General features: G+C 43.5%; 3 protein-coding genes across 4 annotated transcripts in view; 2 read left to right on the forward strand and 1 right to left on the reverse strand.

Moving 5' to 3' along the window:
- The window catches only part of LOC142571822 (acidic mammalian chitinase-like), a 42,671-nt gene extending 39,081 nt beyond the window's left edge, over nucleotides 1-3,590 (forward strand). Inside the window, exon 8 of one of the 2 annotated variants that reach the window (XM_075680465.1) lies at nucleotides 2,955-3,590. In XM_075680465.1, the coding sequence (XP_075536580.1) occupies nucleotides 2,955-3,125 (171 nt within the window). In that variant the 3' untranslated portion in view covers nucleotides 3,126-3,590. Of the gene's footprint in view, nucleotides 1-1,107; nucleotides 1,533-2,954 lie in introns of those variants that run through there. The other variant, XM_075680466.1, reaches the window with a different exon arrangement.
- A 1,933-nt stretch (nucleotides 3,591-5,523) lies between these two features.
- On the reverse strand, nucleotides 5,524-10,156 carry LOC142571824 (lysM and putative peptidoglycan-binding domain-containing protein 4-like). The gene is made up of 2 exons (XM_075680467.1): nucleotides 9,510-10,156; nucleotides 5,524-8,809 (listed from the first exon to the last, which is right to left on the reverse strand). Exons 1-2 carry the CDS (start codon nucleotides 9,837-9,839, stop codon nucleotides 8,348-8,350), a joined length of 792 nt encoding a protein of 263 aa, XP_075536582.1. The 5' UTR covers nucleotides 9,840-10,156; the 3' UTR covers nucleotides 5,524-8,347.
- A 406-nt stretch (nucleotides 10,157-10,562) lies between these two features.
- LOC142571825 (large ribosomal subunit protein uL22) lies at nucleotides 10,563-21,497 on the forward strand. Its single transcript, XM_075680468.1, has 6 exons — nucleotides 10,563-10,593; nucleotides 10,838-10,883; nucleotides 11,011-11,051; nucleotides 11,222-11,356; nucleotides 13,464-13,659; nucleotides 21,297-21,497. The coding sequence occupies exons 2-6, from the start codon at nucleotides 10,844-10,846 to the stop codon at nucleotides 21,440-21,442; spliced, it is 558 nt and encodes a 185-aa protein (XP_075536583.1). The 5' UTR covers nucleotides 10,563-10,593; nucleotides 10,838-10,843; the 3' UTR covers nucleotides 21,443-21,497.
- The last annotated feature ends 2,529 nt before the right edge of the window (nucleotides 21,498-24,026 follow it).

The following is a 24,026-nucleotide window of genomic DNA, read 5'->3' on the forward strand; positions in this document are numbered from 1 at the left end:
CAATCAGAGCTTACAACTTAGGGCGAATGCGACGACATGGCGATGGCCATGTTCGACAGCATTGCCAATGGCCAGAATAGCACTCACGGTTATAGAACGCGAATGTTTGGCGCTTTGACGGCTGTGACGTACTCCGAAAGCGCGGTTGCATCCGTGTCATATTATGCCACCTTTTCGTCGGAAAAGTGGCGGTGGAAGATAGCGCCACCTTGATTTCTTTGCAAACGTACGCGTAACTATGTGGACAGATGCCTTCTCGAGCTAAACTGAGCATGAATAGGCAAGGTTTTTTTTTTTTTCATTCATGGGCGCCGTCGAGCGCAGTGACATCAATTTAACATGGTCATGAAACATGAATTTGGTTGTTGCAGATAGAAAACGGCAACATCAACAACACAAAATGAGTTAACGCTGTCGTTAAAACGAAAGAGAAACACGAAAACCATGAGTGTGGGATTTCTTTTCCCCCTGCCTGCACAACCCCTTCCGCCGGCTTCGTTCCCTGCAATCCTACTATACAGTATTCTAGTTCACTGTACTTCTACATACTTCTACGATCAAGGAAATACTAAAGCTGCCAGCATGCGAAAAACGTATGCTCAATTACAAAAAAAACCTTAACGCAGTCGTATAAGGTGGGAGGACGTTACATTAATTGAGAGCAAAGTGTGTAGCCACTTCGATGATGTTATGCCGATGGCACTTAACTTGAAGCCCCTCTTAACTACGATGCGCGCACCGCGGCGCGGGCTCGCAGTACAAATGGCGCTCTGGCAGCAGGGAGCTGTTTCCACTTTCTGTGGTTTCCAGTGCCATTGGACGGCTGTTGTTGAAAGAAGCAGTCATGTCTGTCGACCGCTTTGCTTTGTGCGCGCACTTTTCGCTGCACTGCGGGAGCGTAACATTTAATGGCGAGAAACCTGGCATTTGAAGAGGGTGTTCTGGCCCATCGCACCGAATTCGCTCGCGCCTTGCTGCCGTGCGGCTCGAAAGCGCAAGGAGAGCGTGGCAGCCGGGACAACTCCGACAAACGCATATGCACTTCAGATTTCTCCCAGTGTATGACCTTCTGCTAAACTTTCGCGCTCTTTGCTCGTCCCATCGCAGGTTGTGTGGGTCGTTGCTCGAGGCTTCGGCGGCGTGATGACCTTCGCGCTCGACTACGACGACGCCAACAACGAGTGCGGACACGGGCCCTTCCCCATCCACGAGATGATTCGCAACATGCTCTCGTCGTGACCCCGCGGCTGAGGCTCGCACAGCGAAACACATCTGGCAGGAAATGGCACATCAACGATCGCAAATGCGCGGCGACGCGCGGCGGGCCCACGTGCCATGCCCAGCTGGAGAGAAACGGTTGTGTCGGTATAGGGCAATTCTAGCCACCCTAGTATCGGTGCAACACCTGGCCTAGCAAGAAGCGCGAACACCGCCTCCATTTCACTGACCTTCACCAAAATTGCTCCCTCTAGTGGAGACCAGTGGGTTCACGTCAGAATGCATTTATAATATATGATCGTGATCGCTTTTTTTGTAATTGAGAGCATTTGCCTTGGTTATAACAGGGTCCTTCAGTACATTGGTGAAAAGTATAAGTAGACCCTGTTATACCTTCGTCATACGCACCAGTGTTCGTAAAAAAAAGTATTCATCTAAGCTAACCGTGACGAAAGCAATCCATGGGATGTGTATAGATCCTTTTCATGTTTACAGAGTTTCCGAAAGACTTCTCGCTAACCCCTCTGAAACACCATCTGTTTCGATCGCCTATCAATATATGGAACTATCCAGCTGGTACCAGCTTTTCTTTACAGTTATATTTCACAAGTTAATTTTCTTGCCAAGTATAGAACAAGGAAGCTGCATACACGAGCTGAACGCATGTGGCACGTTCCTTATATTTGAACACATCAAGAGCATGTGCTTATATCTATAAGACAAAGTACTTTTTTTCCTTCGCTAATTTGATTGTCAAAAATGCATGATCGGAAGTTTTCTAAAGTCATTTACACAATGCTGCCACGCGGATAAAAGGGTTTGCTGGGGCTCTTACACAATGCTCTTAGCGCTCTAAAGCTGCTCTAATAAATGACTTGGAGTTCTCTCAACATAAAGTTTGACTGCTGTAGACAATGGGTTTGAGGTGCATGGAAGCCTTTCCACGTGGCTCAGGAGACAGCTCAAACAATAGTACAGCAAGGTTCGTGCACATGCACTCGCAACAAGGCACTGCACTATATATACTTGTGGGTATTGCACGCAGCTGCCCTTTCAAGTGCTATTTCGGGACGTTTATTGGAGGTGCGTTTGCTGAAGTCCATGGGGCATATATATGACTTACTTTCCTGGACGACTTCCTTATCTGGATGTGGAACTTTAGCACTCATTTGTGACGTCCTTAGGAGATTTGGTGCTGTCTGGGACTAGAGCATTTCCAATGACAAACCTGGCATGGTGAAAGCCTGAATGTAATAATGTAGCTTGATTATCGCCATTTATCCTACGCTGCATGGGCTGTCGCTTTACTGTGCAGACCCACGTCGCAACTCCGAGCTCATTTTGTGTTATGAGGTGGTGTTGGCTCTAGTCATACATTATGAAGTTTAGAGTACTTTGACAAACACTGCGCTGTACCTGTAGACCCTCTGATCATTTTTATGCAATGGATCTCGTGTCATGACAATTTCCTTTCTTATCGCTTTTGTTGCAGTGAGTGCCCACTATAAATACTCTGGAAAAAAATACTTGGTGACCTTGAGAAATATGGTAGAATTCTGCATATTTCGCTGCATGTGTTCGAAAAAAGGTTTTGCGCTCACCACTGCACTGTTCTTGCTTGAATTTTGCTGAAAGGTCGCATTTTGGAGTCTTCGTTGTTTAGTATAACACTTGGCACAGTTAATTGCCTGGTTTTTAAGAAGCAAGTGCAAAGAGAGCTCTTGGCGATACTCTAGGACTTTCTGCAAAGATGGATAGCCGTGCCCACTCAAGGTTACCTGACCTGCCCCAACCATCTGGCACCTGCTGGATCACCGCACCCTGGCCTGTTACCAGATTACCCTTCTGGCTGGACCCACTACGCCCTTCCTGCCGGCCTGCTCGGCCGCTGCCATGGCGACACCTAACTTCCTAGCCCTCCTATCTCCTTTGCTCCCTCTTAATGGCAATTGGGTAATCCGCAAGGGAGGCAAACTTTGCAGTACGTGCCGCATGGGACCGCTCAAAGTTTTCTCTGCCCAGTAATGACCGTTAACTTCTGTATAACCTCCAATGAAAACCTTACAATAAATGCACATGCCATTAGCACATTAAATAAAAGGATGTGACATATTTTATTGGTCAGCGGCCGCTAAAGCTGCATCTACCTCACCCCCGTCACACCCACGCTGTACGCCGACTCGCTTCACTCCGCTTAATTGACAAAAGCCCTCCATGTCAGGCTTTATGGTAAAGCATGCAAAAAACGAACATGTACAGCAGAAGTCAAATGGGCAACCTATATGCAGGTTTAGAGCAGTACAACTTCTTTTGTTGGTGTGGCCAACAGAGTAGTGGCAGCAGAGTGATCCCAGGCCACACGTACGGTCACTTTCCAGTCCGCACCCTCCCTCTTTCTCTGTTCATAATATATATATATATATATATATATATATATATATATATATAATGGGATGATGGGATGAACGTTTCTCTGGATGATCCCGTTTTAAAAGCACATGAAAGGAACAACGAATGAATGTGCGAAACATTCATGTGTGTGTTGGACGTTTCGGCCGGGGTGGGGTCTGGCGTTTATGTACATGTATATATATATATATATATAGAGAGAGAGATATGGCTTACGCCCCCGCTCAAAAAATAGTTGGTACGCCACTGCCGGCTACAATTAGTAGATAGCAATATGTGCTGTGAATTAGGAAGTCAATTAGTGATGTTTTGTTAATGGTAGAATATGTGTTTGAAATTTCTCATGCAAGTAATTTCCGCTTCTTTGAATAATCTAGCCCAAGGACTAGAATTATGCAATCTGCCGCAGGCGATTTCTAAAAATTCTGTAAAACTTAAAAATAATCGCCCCACAGACAGACTTAAATGTTCAACCTTCCAAGCAGCACTACTTCATGATTTCTTCTTTACCACCATTTACAGTTCATAGTGCAAAGTGGTAATTATAACTAAACTTTTTTTTACGTTACATTAACCTTCATATTCACAAACACGACCTGACTTTAATGTCTTCCTCACCTCTACCAAGAAGGGGGCAGCATTGCCCCTCAACCGGAGGGACCGTTTGTTTTTCCTCCAAGATTAAAGGAATAAGCAGATGCCAGAAAAGCACCCCTTACTTCAGGTGCCTTTGAGTAAATGTTGAAAACATCCAATTACGAAATCACAGCTTGGGAATCTGAGTGTTATCAAAGCGCAGTAATTGGCAACAGCGCTCTCAAATGAGTGGAGTGAAGGCACATTTGTGGACATAGGGGCAAGGACATCCGAGGCACCATTTACGAGAAAGTTGGACACAGATGCATGTGACAGCTAAGTTGACATCACCAGTGTTGCTACAGTGACATTTCCATTGCATACAACTTCAATAGAGAATATGTCAACTATAGGGCCCCAGTTTTGTAGCACTGCCTTCCACTCAATTCTCTGCTACTCGTATTACCTATTATTATCTCGTAACGTGGGCAGAGCATCGCTCCACTGACAAATCGCAAAAAAGAATAGCATCGGAAAAGGCATTACTACCAAACTGCAGCCTAGATGCATACTACAGTAACAAGCAGTCCCAGTCATTGTGTGAAAATTGCAGGAAAGCTGGCTAAATAACCAACATAGGCTGTTAATGTCCTTTTAAGTTTAAGCATCGAACTAAATAAAGCTTTATCTGAGAGATAGCTGTCTAACCCAATAGAGTCTGGACCACGTTGGGCGTTTGTAAGGGAATTAATCTGTTCCCAGAATTGCTTAAGCTGCATTGTGGCCATTTAAACCATGCAATGAAAAAAGAAACTTCAGTCCAACTTTAAAAGTCAAGAAGTGAACGCTGGCAAACATTTTGAAATTTCAGGCACCTTTGAGCGAGTTTTCAAAACATCCAATTTCAACATTGCAGCTTGAGAATGAAACAGGACTATTTAATACTGTAGGACCTCAGTTGTGCAAATGTTTAACAATCACAGCAAGATGTCACATCATTTGCAATATGTATGACATAGATTTAGACAACACCTAGCCAAGACGTACCTAGGGAAAAAAATACATAACCTAGAAATTTACCAATCTCTTCTGCCATATCCCATGTGTTGTCTAGACTGTGTTGATTGAAGTCTGACCATACAGTACTTTCATTTAAGAAAATCTGTGCTGGCATAGGACATTCAAGATGGAAAATATGTTTGAGCAAAGCTTAAAAACTCTGAAGTGTTGTTTGAACAGACTGGTGCAATGAACTTCATGGTGGCTTATTGATGGCAGATCATGGCAAACAACTGAAAGCAAGGAAAGAAAAGGCACAGGAATAACAGACATGAGCACTCACTTTAATATCACTTGAGAAAAGAAAGCTGAAAGTCAGCATAAGTGTGTACTCTTGTTCCTTGCATTTCCACACTTCCAGTAATTTGCCAACTTCTTACAACAGAACAAATCATGCTAGTCAATTTCCTTCCGGATATCACTTGAACTTTGAAAATGCAAGAATGTTTGACATTACTTAACAAGAGAAAACAAGTCGAGCACTTATTTGAATACTATTATAATTTCAAACCACCAGACCTTCATATGCAATTTAAAATGAAGTGAGGGCACTTCCATGTCTGCTTAAAAACTAGTAATTTCAATGACATTTAAGTGTGCTTAAGAACTTAATACTGCTACTTTCGCTTTCCTACATAAGGTGGTGGTCTTCTGTGCTAACAATCTACGAAGGTGCTTTTGGTGCCACTGCGTCGGTGAACTTTATAACCGCACGAGTGCTCTTTAGTTATTACCTTTACCTTCTCGAAAACCATTGTATCATGACCTTTCAAACTAAATATTTTTCTAACTGGAAATTTTCTCTGATAGTTTCCTGCTTGTGTGGAAAACTAATATTTCCCTGCATATTTACAAACTTTTGAACACCAGTATTATACAAGCAATAAGCTTAAAGTGCTTGCACACAACGTCACCAGTATTCTACCAAGCGATAAAATTGAGGTGCTTGTGTACAATAAGCCTTTGCCGTAACTTAGAAACACTGCGTTCACATACTTCCTCAAGCAGGAAAGCAATGTGTAGTTACGCCTTAATACGGCTTTGCAAATTTTTCAAAAAGGTGCATTCGTGCTCTGTAGTTCTTGAATTTTCTTTTTCTTAAGAGTGGGAACACATGCAAATGCAAGTTACTCAAAAGCATGCAATATGTAAAGATCCAGCTTTGGCCCTTACACCTGCTGCTAGTTTTTTGCTTTTAGATCTTTAACCTCTTAACTGCCAATGATGAGTTAACTATTCATGACAAAGATTGCACTATCTTGCAACTTTGACACACAAATACATAGTGTATTCAGCAATTTTTTTGAACAAGAGCAGTAAAAGTACTATAGGCATTACTGGTATATTTTTTCAAGAAATAAAGTGGCATAAGTGGAGCTTTTAGAAAAATTTACACTTTTCGTTTTTCGAAATTTCCCATGGCAGTTAAGTGGTTACATAAAGTGTTCACAGCATTTAGGTTTAAGAAATAGCATGCTTTTATGGATTTCTGTAGTTGCATGAAATGACGCCCAATGCAATTCATTGCCATTTGAGTCACACATGCACCAATACTATTATGGATGTGTAAAATGGTATTCCCTGGTGGCGTCAATTAAGAACGAACACCATACCAAGCAAAGCCTGTGGACTCCTGGGCACACAGCAGCCTCATTAAGAGCGCAGTTGAGCAAACGGATCGGATGGTTCAGCATAACAAGGATGGCAGCTGGAAAAGGCTGCAGCTGTCTCCAGGTGATGTTATGAATTTTATCACTAAAAGTGGCTTTAAGGTGTTCGCTTGCACACACTGTTAATTTAACTACACCTACAGCAAGCTCAGGATTTTTTAACCAAGGATGCTCTCAGTGATTACAAGTGCAGGCGATTTCACTCTTGCATCAATACAAAAAAAGTGAAAAATGTCACAAAATAAAGACAGCAGAAGATGCTCGACTACCTTTGTCCTATTATTTATGCTACTTTTTCTTGTCAATATGACGAACACGCTGAACTCTGGTACCATTCTGCACCAGGAATATTTCAGTAGGCTGAATAGACCACTAGAGAGGCTTCAAACACTATTCATACACCTATGGAAATGTTATTGTGACTAATGCACATCATTCAAGGTGACCATGCTGAAAAGTGGTAGCAGTTCCAGCTTTTAGGGACATTTTTATTTGATTGGACCCTTTATAGCAGACCTTTCGACTTGAATGCCCTTCCAACATGGCAGAAATATCATAAGAAGCTCAGATGTGCTTGCATGGAGCACAAGGGCTTCAACTAGATAACCAGCTTTGTCAAATAATGTTACAGCTGGTGTGCCCCTGGAAACATCTTGATGGAAGAGTTAATAAGCAAATGCTATGATGAGTAGCTTGGAAAATGACATCCACAGAACAACACACTTCAGCAGATGGCAAATCAGTACTGCAGTCTTTTATTTGTTAACATTTAGAATAGGCCTATGTCTTCCTATGTATTTAAATCCTCTGTACAGACTATGCAACAATGGCATTTCAAGAACTCCAGCATACACAATGTATTCTAGACATAGCAGTTTTATCTTACAAAGCCTACACGCGATGTTTCTTAAAATGGTTTCATTCAGCAACCTTCAAAGTACAAAAATCCCGACTAAGAATGCACACCCTGTGGTACACCTACTTATCAGCGGCTTTCACAACGTTGAAGTTAAAGGCACATTCATCACTTGTGCGAGGCTTTACCACATCAAGGCTTGATGTGAAAAAAAAATTGCATCCTGCAATCCATATATCACCATTTGTTTACATACTGTATGAATGCTTACTTGCAAACAAAAAGCCTTAAAAAATAAACAGTGTGTGTAAAAAGAAGGGAAGCTCTCATGAACTCATTATCTTTATCAATGATCCATGCGAATGGGTAAGTAAAAGAGCCGCATATGCAGCTTGCTGTGCAGATAAGTGAGAGCAGAAAAGTAAAAACAGTGAATACCCCTACCAGCAACAACAGTGCAAAGCTCTATGCAACAGGTCACTCCATCTTGAGCAAAAACACCATCACAAATGCATTTTCTGTGCCAGGCAGCCTTGGCGACTACCACGCTGCAGTTCACTCACTTCAACTGCACAGCTCCATCACGAATTTCCTTTTGGTAGACGAGTATGTATAGCACATAGAAAGACGGCACGAGCACAGCAACAATGACAACAATCGCAATTATACCGCACCATCCTATGCCACAATCTGCACCACTTGATGAATCAGGCTGTGGACGTGAGACACGACGGTTGACTGAGCTGTCCTCAACTTCGTCGATTTGGATGCCGTCATCTCCCGCACCTCGTTCTTGCAAGGCTGCTTGCACTTTATCGTCGAGGTTCTTCCAATAGCGGATTGCTTTGTCCGGCGGCGACTCTGCACCATCGCTGGCAACAGAGATGGTGTCGTCAGCAGGCACATTTGTGTCAACAAGCTGTCCTGTTGCAATGTGGATGCGATCAGGGACTTTGATCACAGTGAGGGCAAAGAAGTCCTGGTCACTAAGCAGGTTGTTGGAGTGTCGCAAGGCACCAACCTGTAAATGCAATAAAGGAAGAAACCTTTACAAGCTATATGTGCTTTCTACTCCACATAAATTACACGTTGATGAATATTCAAGTTGCACTGAACAAGTGGACATGGGGAATCAGTCAGATGAAAGGTTGAAAAGAGATTGTGGGCCATTAATAGTTAAGAGGTGGTTGCCACTTCAACAGGAACATTGTTCTCTTAATTTTTCACCACTGTGTAGTAGCTTTTTTTACAAGCCCCAATGTATAATATTTCGGCATTATTCTAAATGATCAAACAGAGGAGTTTCTGTCTTCCATTTGTTTGCTTTATTTCTTTTGTATTCGACAATATAAAGTTGCATACAAAGCCAAAAAGATGACGTAAAAAAAAATTTACACGTCCATATAAATGTGAAAGAACACACTTTGCGACGGAAAGATCCCATCTGATTGAAATGGAATGACTGATTAATTTCCTTTAACACTACCAAATAGGTGACATGCACTGTTCTGTACGTGTCCCACTTTCCAACTAGTTTTGAAAGTGCCATATGCGAAGCTTTCGACATGAGCAACTCAGCATCCAGAGTTATTTCCGCATCGTCGTGAACGTCCTGCTTAGAAATGTGCGAAGTTCAACGCATGGCAGCCGCCCTGTATCTACAAACACCAAATGATCAGTGCAATCGTAGGAGAAAAAAACTAGGCAAAGTTAATGCTTACCGTGCACCCGTAACGGAGCGCGATGCCTTGCAGTGTTTCGCCTTCAACAATACGGTGCTCAAACACCGCCGCAGGTGGAGCCTTTCGAGCTCCAAATGTGTTTCTGTCGCCGGTGTCTCTGGAACCGTTCTGACCTCCACGAAGTCTGAGCTCTGTCGCATCATCCCAAGTGTCGACTTCATCGGAAGCGACGTCGTCTCCGTCGGCGAAAATAAAAGCCTGTTGTTCGTCTCCTTCCGAATTAGTCCTCAGGAGGCCTCGGTGATAACGAGGACCCCGGTGACGGCTCTTGGGCTTAGACAGCGACCATCTTTTGGGAAGGGACACCATGGCAAGGAGATAACAGAGAACAGGCTGATGACCGTCATCACGCCCGACGTTCACTTTTCACTGTGGTACCTATGTTGAAGGTACAGGTAAAAAAAACGTCCCGCGCCGTTACAGATGCACGTATGTGAGAAGGTAGCATGTCAATGGAGCTAACAGGCTAGCACAAACAATTATTTGTGGCTACAAACACCGTACAGGGTCCCATCCTCTATCCAATCTGTCTTTGGTGCGGTTCGTCAGTTAGCCAGCTGGCGGCTTACAGGATATGCAGGTAGGCTTCGATGTGACGTGACACCACCAGCATTCAGCTTTGAAAACTGAAAGTTAAAAATGAAGAACTTATTGGTTAATGTGAAACAATAAACCACAGAGATATTCACAAACAAAAATGCAGTGTATTCTCAATAATTTGCTGTTATTCTATGTTATATTTTTTTTAAATCTTTTTGTTTGGGCGAATGACAAATTTAAACAACACCGCCAACACATTATTTTACACAACGCACTCGTTCATTCATCTTTGTAGAAAACGAACTATTTAATTAACAAACTTTCTTTTGTGATAATCTGAGTTGTAATGTTCATTTTTTTTTATGAGCGTTAATATTATGCAAGCATGTTTAGCCCGACTACCAAGCATTGCTGGCCACTATGATCGGACGTGACGTCAACTTTGCAAAATTTGCTTCCGTCCTTTTACTGTGGAAGCCGAGAGGCTTTGGTTTGGTTATTCTGTAATCGCGGCTCATCTGAGGTAAATATGGATGAAATTTCGGTTTTCTTGCCTATAGTGACACGTTTAATCGCTTGTATTTTGACTGTCATATGTATTTATTCACTACAATGCGTCAACGCCGCATGTTTGGCTATGATATCACGGTTGCGGCTCAGCGAGCATGTTTGGTGCTTTCGGTGACTGAGCTGTACATTCGCCCGGCAGTCAAGAATTTCATTGTAGCAAATGACTCAAACTTGCATTTCATCACTTCTGTGTGCAGGTCGTGATGGGGAGGTACTCGGTTGACCCGGATAATGCAACCAAGTGTATGTGTCAAAAGCCAGCGAATGGCTGTCGTCATATTTTTCATCATCTGCATATGCCGAATTAATTTCGAAGAGTAGTTCTTGTGTTTCCGTGGTGTGTAATTTTCATCGTCTGTTTTTGTCGCAGCGTGCAAGGCACGGGGCTCCAACCTCCGGGTGCACTTCAAGGTTCGTTGTGCGATGGATCCTTCTTGTTTCAGCTTCGCGGCATGTTACGATAGTTACCGTCGTGCGACATTAGTAGTACAGGACAGTAATCATTTGCGTCTCTTGCTTGTCACACATCGCGAAATGATGTTGTGACCTGACGAATGGCCTTTGGATTGTGCGTTGCGCAGAACACCCGTGAGACGGCACAGGCGATCAAGCACATGCCGCTGCGTAGGGCCCAGCGCTACCTGAAGAACGTCATCGCGAAAAAGGAGATCGTGCCTTTCCGGCGGTTCAACGGTGGCGTGGGTCGGAAAGCTCAGGTAAGTGGCTGCTCAGTCGCCGGGTTGTGCACTTGGATGTTGGATCGTGTTCCAGAGAATACAGCCGCAAATGCCGCAGAAGCGAGCGCAGCACTGTTTTAATTGGCTAACGTCATAAAATGTCGTTTGGAACGTGATGCAGCATGATTGCCTTGGTACTTTGCTTGATAACTTCACATACTTTGCGATTGCAGTGAACTTCTGCAGATGAACATACGCGCATCCTACTTTGAAGACGCATGCTGTTTTCTTACCCAGTTCTTGACCATTATCCTGAGACGAGCTATACTTCGCCACTTTCTTAAAGCGCAGTAGCATAACTTGGCTGTTGCATCTTTGTAGTGTCTCGGACATAACTTATGCACAAGATAGACTAAGTTATAAATCACCAGCCAACCATGTGGCCTTGCGCAACTGGTTTGCAATGTCGACAGCCTGGTCGTGTCATGGGATACATTTATCACTCGTGGATAATGGTTGCAAACCATGGGCAAATGACGAGTCTGCTAAAGCCCTACCTTTCACAGTGAATATTTTTGCATCCACATATTGAAGATGGAAAGGCTCTTGTTGTGTGTTGCAGGAATACACTGTTAGAGGGAACACACTAAGGGTGCATTTACACTGGAGCTGTGGCAGGCGAATTTTTTATGGCGGACCCTTTCAGTGCCAGTAGCTGCCACTGTTTACATGCAACGATCATAATCATTGTTAGCCTATATTTATGTACACTCCAGTATGAAGGCCTCTCCCTACGATCTCCAAATACCCCTCTCCTGCGCCAACTGATTCCAACTTGCGCCTGCGAATTTCCTAATTTCATAACCCCACCAGGATTTCTGCCATCTTGAACTGCGCTTGCCTTCTTTTAGCACCCATTCTGTAACTCTAATGGTCTACCGGTTATCTATCCTACGCATTACATGGCCTGCTTAACTCCATTTTTTTCTCATGTCAATTAGTATATCGGCTATTGTTTGCACTCTAATCCGCACTGCTCTTCCCGTGTCCTAATTTTACACCTAACATTCTTCATTCCATCATTCTTTTCGCGGTCCCTAACTTGTTCTCGAGCTTCTTTGTCAACCTCAAGGTTTCTGCCCTATGTGTTAGCAATGGAAGAATGCATTGATTGTACACCTTTTCAATGATAGTGGTAAGCTTCCAGTCAGGATTTGGCACAATGTCTTCTGCATGCACACCAACACTTTTTTGTTTTTGTCAGCGCTATTAACTCGTACCATGTCACTATTGATAGGGGCAATAGGTGCCTGGTTACATGGCTGCAAGTACATGTAGAGGTACTGTCAAAGGTTAGGAGCTACAGCAGAACTAAAACCATGACAAAAGAGAAAAATATGCAACTGAGAGCTGTTGGATTATAAAAGAAGACTGGATTATTTATAGTCATTAAATTTTTAAAAAAGTATTTGTGATGGAAACTGGTTTCAAACTGACTAGCACAAGAAAAAGCTGTTTCTCCGAAACAGTGTCACTTATGTACATTTTATAGTTGACAATTAGGAGCCCCCAACCTCAGTGTGAACAAGCTATAATTTGTGTGTCCACTGCAATGTTTTTAGCACTGTGCACATCATAGGCCACACTGTAATGTTTCCTTAGGCAGTGCACACTTGAATATATTTCAGAAATCAGTACAGCAGACAAATTTTTGTTTGCTTGTTATGAATAAGCTGTTTGCAGTATTATGGGGCAGCAGTTGTGATAATAAGGTAACTATTGGGACTTAATTGGATATACGGCATGCACATAATTTTCTACATATGCCACTGAGATTGTTTCTGCCGAAACTAACACATTCAACTGCCGTTTTGAAAATTCAGCTCATGTCTTGTTGATAGGTTTTAGTGATGCTATGATCTTGAGAATGAAAACTATTTCACCATGCTGTTTAAATTCCCATGTATGTTCTGGTATAAGGGGGACCAGATGACTTTTGTCATTTTATCATGCAAATTATGCTATAGATTGTTTCCTTGTTTTTGTACGCGTTCAGCAACATGATCTTGTGGCGTAGCGAATTGTCGGTAATAGTTTGCATGTTGTGCGTTTCTAATATGACTTTATGGGGGGGAACCTTTTGCAGGCTAAGGCTTTTGGCTGCACTCAGGGCCGCTGGCCAAAGAAGAGTGCTGAATTCTTGTGGCAGCTGCTTCGTAACGCTGAGAGCAATGCTGACTACAAGGGTCTGGATGTCGACCGTCTTGTGATCGACCACATCCAGGTTAACAGGGCGCCTAAGATGCGCAGGCGCACCTACCGTGCCCATGGACGTATCAACCGTAAGTACAATCATCTTTGAAAGCGTACTGAGAACTTCTGGTGTAGGCAAATGATAAAATGTCACCACATACAGTACAACGCCATTAGGGGACAATATATAATAGAGGAAAATATAACTTGCAAACTTGCAATTACACTTGTGGCAGAACTACCAGGGGTGGGACTCCTGTGCCAATTGCATAATTTCGATACAAACGTGAATTGATGCACCACGCTGCGCCAGAACGGCATAAGTGCAAAGCAAGCAGGTTCGTTCTCCAAAGAGTGCAGCCATTCACATGCTGGGCGACGGCACTTCCGGTAAGCGGCTGGCAAGCACGGCCATTCCAGGCTGTTGGAACGGCCAAGGCGGCTGTATTTTGAGTGTAATAGAGTGTGCTTAACTCATTCCCTACCATGGGGAAAATAGGTGTCTTTTGTAGGTTATGCCAGTTTTTTTTGTGAAGGAACTACTGCTCTCAATATTTTATGTAATACATAAACAGAAAGCAGAATGAATGCACTTTTCATGCATAAAAGCTTCAGTAAAGGGCCCCTCACCAGGCCACATAGCAAATTTCTATTATACGCTGGAAGTTATGTGCCTTTTAGAGAGTGTTATGCTGCAAAAATTTTTCAAATTGGTTCATTAATAGCAGAGCAATATTTCAGTGCCATGAACCTACGATTTTAGGAGGCGAGGGCCACTGCCAAGAGAGACACTCTCCACTTGCCCTGTCTAACCTCCATATACGAAATTCTTTGCCTGCTTTCTCCAGTACCAGAGCTTGAGGATCACGTGGTGCATACGTCACGGGCCCCGCCATCACTTTTCTTTCCTCGATTTTTTGCTGTGCGGCACACTTTTGCTGACGGCTTCGTGCGTGAAATGTTGCATTTGTCTCGTTTCATGCAACACACAATTTTGCGCTCTGTGCACGAGAACACCTGACCAGCAGTCAGTGCTAGGTGAATACTGAGGCAGACACAAGCGGTTCATACACCATGATTGCATTCTGGAACACAATAAAAAAATGACTTACTTTCGTTGTCTGTGCGTGCAACTGCACAACATGGGAACAAGTAGACAAAACGGAAATGCATCTCTTTTGCTGCGTTGCGAACTAAAACAAGAACGTGCAGACATTTGGTTTCTGCTTTGTTATTTCTCTAAACTTTAGATAATGTATTGAAGCAGTGTCACTACGAGCGACGTCAAAACAGTGCAACGTAGGTGCATTCGTGCGATATGCGTAGATTCTGCGGCTGGGAGCACAGCTCCCACGAAAAGGGCAAATGGTGTTCAGTTTGAAATCTCAGCTCTTTTTGCGGTGCATAGCGTTGTAATACTTCGCAGACAAGATCGTTCATGCGCATTGCATGCACGGCGCGTGTCAGCTCACAATGGCCATACCTGGTGAGGAGACCCTTTAACGAGATGTATGCCATAAAAAAGTAACGAGGTGTATGTCATAAAGAAAGATATAAATTGCTAGACTTAAGGGGGACGCGGCCCTCGAAAACTGAAAGATTGCGCAAAAGTCGACGGTGCGTGAGATTGCGCCGCAATCATTGGCTTCCCTCGCGCACTTTCACTCACACCTACACCATATGGCCCGCGGCAATGGTGCAACGACGACGACAGCAAAAATGTGTCCGGAGCGTCCAGAAAAGAGGAGAGATGGTACGATTTGGCATGCAGCGCGGTGTTGGACACAGTCGCACCCGCCGCACGCCATATCAGATGCCGAATTGTACCGTGTGTCTCCTACTTCATGGCAGCAAGTTCAGGGGGTGGTCATTATGCGAGAAAAACACACTTAATTGGAAAAGTGGGGATTGAATTTGTTATGTAAGTATGGTATTAGGGAGCTGCACGCTGCAGCCGGTTCAGTAGACGGGCGTCTCTACACAGGGCCGGTATAACTTAAGACTGTTCCAATCTGTTTTTATGCCCATAAGGGTGAGGCCTTATCTATCGCGAAGGGCCAATGATGTATTTGGAATAAAAACTGAAACAGTTTACGTTATACCCGAAAGTTAAGCATTAAGTGCTTTGGAATCACCCTTGTCTAATATGTCGAAATCACTTTCAATAAAGCAGACAGTTCGTAACTCTGGCTTCTCCGTGCGGTCTGCTGGTTAAGTGCATTTCCAAGCACTTAACCTCCACTGTAAATAAATCAAGAAAAAATGTTTTTATAAAAAATGTCCTAGGCCACTTTTCGAAATCTTGGACTCACTATTGCAGACTGCATGTTTTTTGTGATTGCTACCACTAATTAAAAATCTACAGGCACTATTGCAAAAAAAAAAAGTCGCAGTTTCGCCAGAAAGGCGAAGCATCAATCACGATAGCAAAGTAATAGACAGCTATACAAACTAAAGATAGCAGTTTTATCGGCTGTATAAACTTGCAAACATGAACACATCACACTCGATGAGCGCGGACACCTGCTGTCAAGACACTACTGTGAGGAAGCGTGGCAGCAGCAGTGAGCAAAGTGACCTTTGTGCTGTCTATTACTTCAACAGAAACTGAGCAGCGATAATGTAGTGTACACAAATGTATGAGTCGTCGGTACACCTACTCTGCCCCGCAGCAATGAGCAAAGTGACGTTCAGGCTGCCTATTGCTTCAAAGTAAACAGAGTGGCGAGAACGCAGCCCGCGGAGAGGTACGAGCCGTCGAAGTGCCTATACTCTGCCCTCAACGCAGCTTGCTTTCAAGATATGTCGCGGAATGCGCAGTACAACACTGCCCCACCTTCATTCCTACTTTCTTCCCTTGCGTGTGCAAGATTGAGCCGCGATCGTCGGCTCCCCTTGCGTTTTCACTAGCACATACAGCATATAACATGCGGTAACAAGTGTTATCGCCCGTGGACTTTATATGAAACCTTGCAGTGGCGCTGATGGCAAAAATGTGCCTGGAGTGTCCATATACTGTATTTACTTCCATAATGATCGCATTCGCGTAATGATCACACCACTGAATTTTGTCATCAAAATTCGAACCTTCCTTTTTTTTTTTTTTTTTTCGTGTAATGATCGTGCCAGGTCAAATGGCACGATCATTACACGCCAGCTGACACCAGCTTTCAAATGCTACGTGAACGACTCTTCAAGACATACCAAGCGGTCTGCACGCTCCAAACATTCTTAAGCAGATGCCCCATTTCATTCCTTTCATTACGTTCCGCGCTTCCATGGAAAAAAAAAGAAAGCTACAACCAAACTTGCCTTGGCTTTAGTATTTGTAGGCTTCATAATGGTTGTGGTCAACAACACAAAGGGTGCCTTTCGATTCCTCTCATGTGCTCTCATGGGCATGCAACAAATCGCAAGCAGCAACGATAGTAGCCACCATTACACTGATAGGTTAGAAGTGTACCCTATTCATACCCCAACACTTGTAACAAAGCTAAGATATTCCTGCACCCTTAGTGGAAACATGCCATATTAGGATAGTAGTGAAGGCAAATGCCACAGTTTTCGCAGCATGCCCGCCATGTGTTTCTATGTCACTGGCAGCTAAACGCGCTCATCTTTTTTTCTGTCCCCTCAAAGTGTACATGGCTATGTTATTGCCGCAAACTTGTCGATATTGATGGTATTATTCATTACTGATACGGAAGAAACTGTTTCAACGCACGTAATGTACTTAAAGTATAAACCCCATGCAAGCGATCTTGCACGCGACAGGCGACGCGATGGAGATGGCTGTCGCGTTCGCTCGTCGCCTACAAGTTGCACCCCATGCGAGCGATGACTTCGAGCGACGTCTCCCCAGTGTTGCCGGTAAGAGGGCAGCAATATAGGCGCCGAAACTAGCGTGACGCGTGCTTTATTAACTTAAGTTGATGTATTTTACTGTAAAAAGCAGCATAAAATATTTCTGAAAGTCTTGCAGTAGGTTCTTATCCTTGCACCTATAAAAATTCAATCGTTTGCTCGTTCCGTGCGACAATCGGAAGTACTGGAGTTATGTACATCCAGTTCCGGCTTTGCGCTATTGGCTAGTCGCTCATAGCACTTCCGGGCGACGAGCGACGAATTCTAGATTTGCAAAACCGAGCGATCGCGCGACAAGACCTAGCGATCTGTTCAAGCGACGGCCTGATCCGTCGCGCGAACCCGTCGCTCGTCGCTGTCGCGCACAAAATCGCGCTAATGGGGTTTAGCCTTAATGAGAACAAAAAGAAATCGCATCTGGCGCGTTAGGCTTGCTTCACAGGCCGCCATTTTTGTTTTGGTGTCCTGCACTATTACACCGGCAGCCACCTGTTTGTTGACATCCCGCAGCAAATTCTGGCTGAAATTATTTTTATTTTATTTTTTTCTGGAAAATTGAACTTTTGTAATGATTGCACCCGTGAATTCTCATCAATTTTTTTTTACAAAGAAGTGTGATCATTATGCGAGTAAATGCTGTAATTGCTATTGCAATCAAATTTGCTTACACTAGATTATTTCAGGGTCAGGGTAATCTGCTTCAAAATTCAACTGAAGACTTTGTGTAAGAGAGTTGGTGGCGCATTGTATCGCGTCTGCGAAATATAGACATAATGGTATATGTCACATCAGCGAGGTGTATATTTGCTGAAAAACATGCAAAGAAAAGGCATTTTTCTGTGACGCGTAGTTGCTGTTCCAAGTTTCTGACTGCAGCCATTTTGGTCTTTTTTGAAAGAGCCACTCTTTTTGTTTAGTTTTCACGCCACCGCTACTCTGGGCGTTGTATGGCTATGAAGAAAAAGCCCGCAACAAAGCTGTCCCAATGCTCAATTCCATTCGTCGACTGAAATACGTGACCATAAGCACGGCACGTCATTGGCAGATTTTCACTGTCATCTGCATGTGCGTGCAAAACTTGGCACAAAGTGATGTCCAATTCAGTTTCCCGCTAGCCATAATTTCGGTGAGCAGAAGCGCTGGTTAAACTTTCAAAAGTGTGCAGTAGCTTTGGAAGATGCTGGCAATAGCTTGCTGCCCGTGCGGAATGCCGCCAAACCGCACCCTGTGACTGCGAATAAGCGGTTCTGGCAGCGGCCAGTGTTCATGCAGCATTCTAGCACAACTACTGCAAGGCTTTGCTTCAACATTGGCTACCAAGCGAAAATCGGATTCTCTCGTTCGCGCTGATGCAGCCGCGGCTGGCTCGGATGCGATGGAGATGCACTTGGTTATCGCAAGCCTCGACTCAATAAAAGCTCTGCTGTCTTGTGTGACGCACAAGTTGCAGTGCAACAGTGGGCAAAGGTGAATGTGACTGCTGTCTTTGCCATAGAGGTAGTCATCTCATGTGCGATCTGCACCGATGCCGTGTGAGCATGAAGTTCGCCACGCATGAGGGGTGGCCAGATGTTCACCCCTTTCCTCATGAAAAATCTCTGCGTGAACAAAATGCGGAGCACCGGTAATTGGTAAACGGCATTAAATGTCATTTCTTTTTGTGAATAAACATCGGCCGAACGTGCATCCCATTCTTCGTGAACAATCTCACTGCGTGCGAAATGCAGAGTACCGGTAATCAGCAAGTGGCAGAAGTTTCTTTTTTTTTTTTTTCTACAAGTGTTTCACACTGTGACATACATACTACGGCATGTGCCAGAGGCATACTAGCCTGTAACAACTGGTAATATGTGAATACTTCATTGTATTCCTCAATTGAGTTGTCTATTTTTTCAATTTTATCAAAACAAGCTTTTTGCTCAGTATGCTTGTTTGTGGCAACAGTGTTTCAAGATCTAGGACAGCTGCAGCTGTAATGTTTTTCGCTTTATGAAGCTAAATACATAAAGCTTGAAGTACTGCAAGCAGATTACTATGGGGCTCACTAGTCAAATCTTTTACTGTATAGCACAGTAAAGTTTCATTTTTCTCAAAACATTGTTTTTGGTCTCTTTGCTTGTTTTCTGCATCAATATCTTAAAACCTAGGACAGCTAGAAAGAAAAAAATAAACTTTAATGAAAAGTATAGGTCTGGCAGTTTTGGCTGTGGTGGCCTCAGGTGGCTGCTCGAAGGTGGTGGTGGACAGCTAGAGGTATTATTTTTTTTGCAGCACAAAGCCAGATGTGTTGGGAAGGCAACGCTGAGAGCAGATTCTTTTTTCAGCTCCAAAATGTTTTGCCTACATTTACATTTCCTCTTATTATTGGTACCGTGAACACAGAACTTCAATGAGCTGTAAAATGACAATTGTTCAATTTAGAATCTGTTTGCAGCATTGCTATCCTTATGCACTGTAGTGTCAAACTATATGCTATTTGTAGTTTTCCTTTTGGTAGCTAAATTTTAATTGTTTCAGCAAACAATAGAAGGTAGTTAATTTCTCGCTAACTACTATGTATATGCAAAATATAATTGGATAGTTAAACACAAAACACTGAATGAGCATACACAGTTTTATCAAATTTGATTCATAAATAACAAAGTTACTCAATAATCGATGTCCACCCCTTAACCAAGGCAAGCGTCTGGGAAGCGATTTTGCCCGTGTGAAAGCAAAATTTAAAACGCTCCACTTTTGACGTTTTCTGTCGTGACAAGAGCTCAAATAGCTTCTGCGCCGCTTCAGGTCCTCACTGCCCCAGAGTTCGGATGCAACTGCTGACCAGTGCATTACTTAGCTTAGAAACCCCACCACAAATCCCATCTCCGGGTGGCGCGCCACTGGCCACTGCAGCGCCGCCGCATGGCAGGCTGTCTCATGGCTTTACGAACAAACTCTGTAAATAGCAGGCTGATTTTTTTTTTTTTTTTTTTAGCTTCTTGCAGTTACACGAGACACTGCTGCCTACTCCATAAAACCATGTAGGTGTCTGTGATAAAATCTAATTATAGGTCTTCAGTTGAACCAGTACATAAGTGACCATAATATCTGATGAATTTTTTTGATATCATGCACATACAGTGCAGAATAGAAAATGTACCCATGAACGAAGTTGCCATAATTCAGATTGTTGACTTGCTTCATGGGGTGTAAAAGCAAAGTAGTTTGCGTTCAATGAGGTTTGATGCTGCTTTGATCGGACCATGTTGAGAGCAGTTTGGTTCAACGAACATGGCATTCGGTGTCGTACCGCTCTGGTACAAGTTGGGTGGTGGAATGGATGCGCACTTACACCAACACAGTGCATTGGACAACTCTTTTTATGTTCCGGTCATTTGTGTGCTGTGCAGCTGCTGTGAAAAGATGACCTCGCAGGTGTGACATCACACCGTAGAAGTGGTTGCTGACTTACAAATTCAAAAGTGTACTTTTTCGTTTGTTATTTAAATTTAATTCTTTGGGACTGCCCCATTATTCAGAGATTTCTTATGGCCCCTTGCGTAGCTTTAATTTTTGAAAATGGTTGAATTGCAACTTTGCAAATTTTGGATGTAACCAAGTGCCGATTTTAACAGCTATATTATATTGAAGCTTAACTTTCTGCCACACCCTCCTCTGTAGCTTTGGAGCACTGCAAAGATTGAGGTCGCGGGTTCGATCGCGGCCGCATACCAGTGGGTGTGAAATGCTAAACGCTTATGTATTCAGGTTTATGTGCACATTAAAGAACCCCAGGTGGCCAAAATTCGAAATCCCCACACTCTGGTGCACCTGCATGTAAAACCACAGAATTCAATTTTTTTTTTCCTTCTGCCTGCAGCCTACATGAGCAGCCCCTGTCACATAGAGGTCATCCTGAGCGAGAAGGAGCAGGTTGTTTCTGCACCATCAGCTGAAGAAGATGCACCCAAGAAGAAGCAGTCGAAGAAGAAGATGGCACGCCAGAAGCTGATGCAGAGGGACTGAGCCCGTTCCACAACTGTACCATAAAATGATTAAAAGGAAATGCGGCCAGAAAGGATTTTTTTTTTTCTTTGTAGTTTTTTTTAGAGTATCTTATGCCTTCTAAAATCGTTGGCGTCATGTTTTCAATTGACTATTTTCCGACCGCATTGATTAGCCAAACCTTTGAAAGCAGATGTGAAGGGAATCGCAAAAATGTTTATGCGGGAAAAAAAAACATTATATGGCAATTTACTGACTCGCCAAAGCCAGATATTGGCTTATAGGGCATGGTAGTGATAGCTTTTTGATGCTCATACAGGAGATAGGTTAACATAGGTGTGCCAATACACCTTGGCACTTTTCTAAAGCATACAAAGCCTTATGTTACTATGTAAGCATCTTGAATGAAAACAGGTTCTGGCAACTCGTTAAGTTAGGGATGTAATTCTGCCTTTCAGCCTTGCCATGCGTGTGCGAATTCTATTAACGCGGGATATGCGAACACAGATTTAAAATTTTGAATTCTGTAATTGTGTGCCCATCTCCGAGCCTTATTTTCCTCCGTAGTTAAAGGTTTCAGGATGCCCATCATCGATTTGTAGCTTTGAAAGTCGCATTGCAAGAGAGTAAAAGTATCTGGGAGTGGGGAATGTGGCTTATGGCGTCTAAAAATGTTGTAGGCAGTAGCAAAGTACTTGCTGGACATCACAAATGTTTTTGGCAGAATCGCATACTTGCAGATTGCGCACATTGATCTATCCTGAATCTCCTTGCTTGTACTTGAGTGTCTGCGTTATTAAACCAGTACCTTCTTTAAGTGTTTGCCTGTGGCAACATTATGTACCTGCATATTGGCTAGTGTGTATGTACTGCAGTAGTGGGGCTCAGAACATTACAGTGCTTCTGCTTGCATACAAAAAAGTACAAAAATCTAGTGCAGCCAGGGTGATCATGTGGGAACAAAGTTCTTCCAAATGTACATGTATGTAATAGAGGTAGCTACAATTACTGAAGGGAACTGGCACTACAGTCATTCAGCCACCATGGGAATGACGGGTAGTACATGGATTTGTCTGATCTTCGTGCTTGGAGCTTAGGACGTTGTGACTTCATTTGTTGCGATTTATCTGGGCCTAAGTTTCGAAGCAGCTTATACTTATGAGAACGCAGACACCTCATAAATGGACGATATTGTGCGATGCCAAATCAGCGCTACAGGCGCTAAAATGTTTTTTAAAGAAAGGACCATACTACCTGCTCGTGCTGGAAATCGTCGAACTTCATCACAGTGCCGAGTTAAGTGGCCACGTGATCACCTTTCAATGGGTGCCTAGTCATTGTGTTTTTGGCAATGAACTCGCTGACAGTGAGGCAAGATCGGCGTCCTCTTCCTCTGATAAAGTACGGATTGCCTACTCACGACCTGACACCAACTCCATGATCAAGGCACTCTTGCAGGACCTTACAAAAGCTTGCAGAGCCCACTATGACAACATTCACAGATGTCTACATATGATTTGACCCAGACGGTAAATTCTTTGCCCCCGAAGCTTACATGGAGCAAAATATCATTGCTACACAGGATTCGGCTCGGCGTTGCTTTCACCCGTTGCTATGCGCACCTCATCGGCCAATCGAACAGCCCTGATTGTGATCACTGCCAGACGCCTGAAACACTGCAACACCTACTGTGCGACTGCCCAGCATATATGCTGGAGCGAAGGACGTTAGGCAGTTTCCTAGCCAGCGTTGGCAGGCAACCACTGTCGGAGGAAGCTATCCTCGTCCCGTGGCCTGACACTGCAATCTCAATATGTGCAACAAAAGTATTGTTGAAGTTTCTGCAGGACACCAAGCTCGACGAGCGGCTCTAGCAAGACAACTGTCTCATGTGCATAAGCACTCACCACTTCTCTTATCATCATCCATCCCAATACTTTCACTCCCCTTCCCTCTTCCCCAGTGCAGAGAAGCAGACTAGAGTGCACTAGCTCAGGTCGACCTCTCTGTCTTGCCTATCGTCAATAAATCCAATTCAATTCAAATGTACTTATTTCAGTGGAGAAAGACGTAAGACTATGCATGTTCGCTGCTAGTTGTGATGGTTCTGCTTGTCCATGGCATAGTGGTTTTAGCATTGGGCTTCTGTGCTAGAGATCCTGTGTTTGAATTCTGCTGTCAGACAATTTTAATAATGTCTACTTGATTATTTATTACGCATTACTTTCTTAAAAATAATCACTTTGCAAAGTCGCAACGCTATTTAAAGCCAGAAGACTAATATCAATGTACTACCCATCATTCCCATGCTAGCTGAACTGCCCTCCTTGCAGCTGTCATAGACGCCAGTGCCACAGTTCCCTCTAGTAATTGTAAGAAACTCGATGTGTAATAGCACACAAATACAGGTATCTGCCATAAACCTAGAACACAAGACCAGAGCTCTTGTAAATAAGTGTAATTTTGAATGCCATGTGTGAAAGGTGCTGCCAAAATTTAGTAAGCGGACATAAAACCAGCCCCTGTCTACATTCTCACAGACAGGTATGAGGTCATGTGTTGTAGGCTATGCCACTGATGATTTGAAATCTAATATTTTAGTCTG

The sequence above is a fragment of the Dermacentor variabilis genome, chromosome 2 (genome assembly GCF_050947875.1).
Source record: "Dermacentor variabilis isolate Ectoservices chromosome 2, ASM5094787v1, whole genome shotgun sequence".
Lineage (NCBI taxonomy): Eukaryota > Metazoa > Arthropoda > Arachnida > Ixodida > Ixodidae > Dermacentor > Dermacentor variabilis.

Excerpts from the sequence above, each read along its gene's own strand:
- LOC142571824 (XM_075680467.1), bottom strand. The coding sequence starts at position 9,839 with ATGGTGTCCCTTCCCAAAAGATGGTCGCTGTCTAAGCCCAAGAGCCGT. Across the intron at positions 8,810-9,509 it reads CGCTCCGTTACGGGTGCACG|GTTGGTGCCTTGCGACACTC; the intron begins GTAAGCATTAAC and ends TTGCATTTACAG.
- LOC142571825 (XM_075680468.1), top strand. The coding sequence starts at position 10,844 with ATGGGGAGGTACTCGGTTGACCCGGATAATGCAACCAAGT. Across the intron at positions 10,884-11,010 it reads CCCGGATAATGCAACCAAGT|CGTGCAAGGCACGGGGCTCC; the intron begins GTATGTGTCAAA and ends TTTTTGTCGCAG. Across the intron at positions 11,357-13,463 it reads GCGTGGGTCGGAAAGCTCAG|GCTAAGGCTTTTGGCTGCAC; the intron begins GTAAGTGGCTGC and ends AACCTTTTGCAG.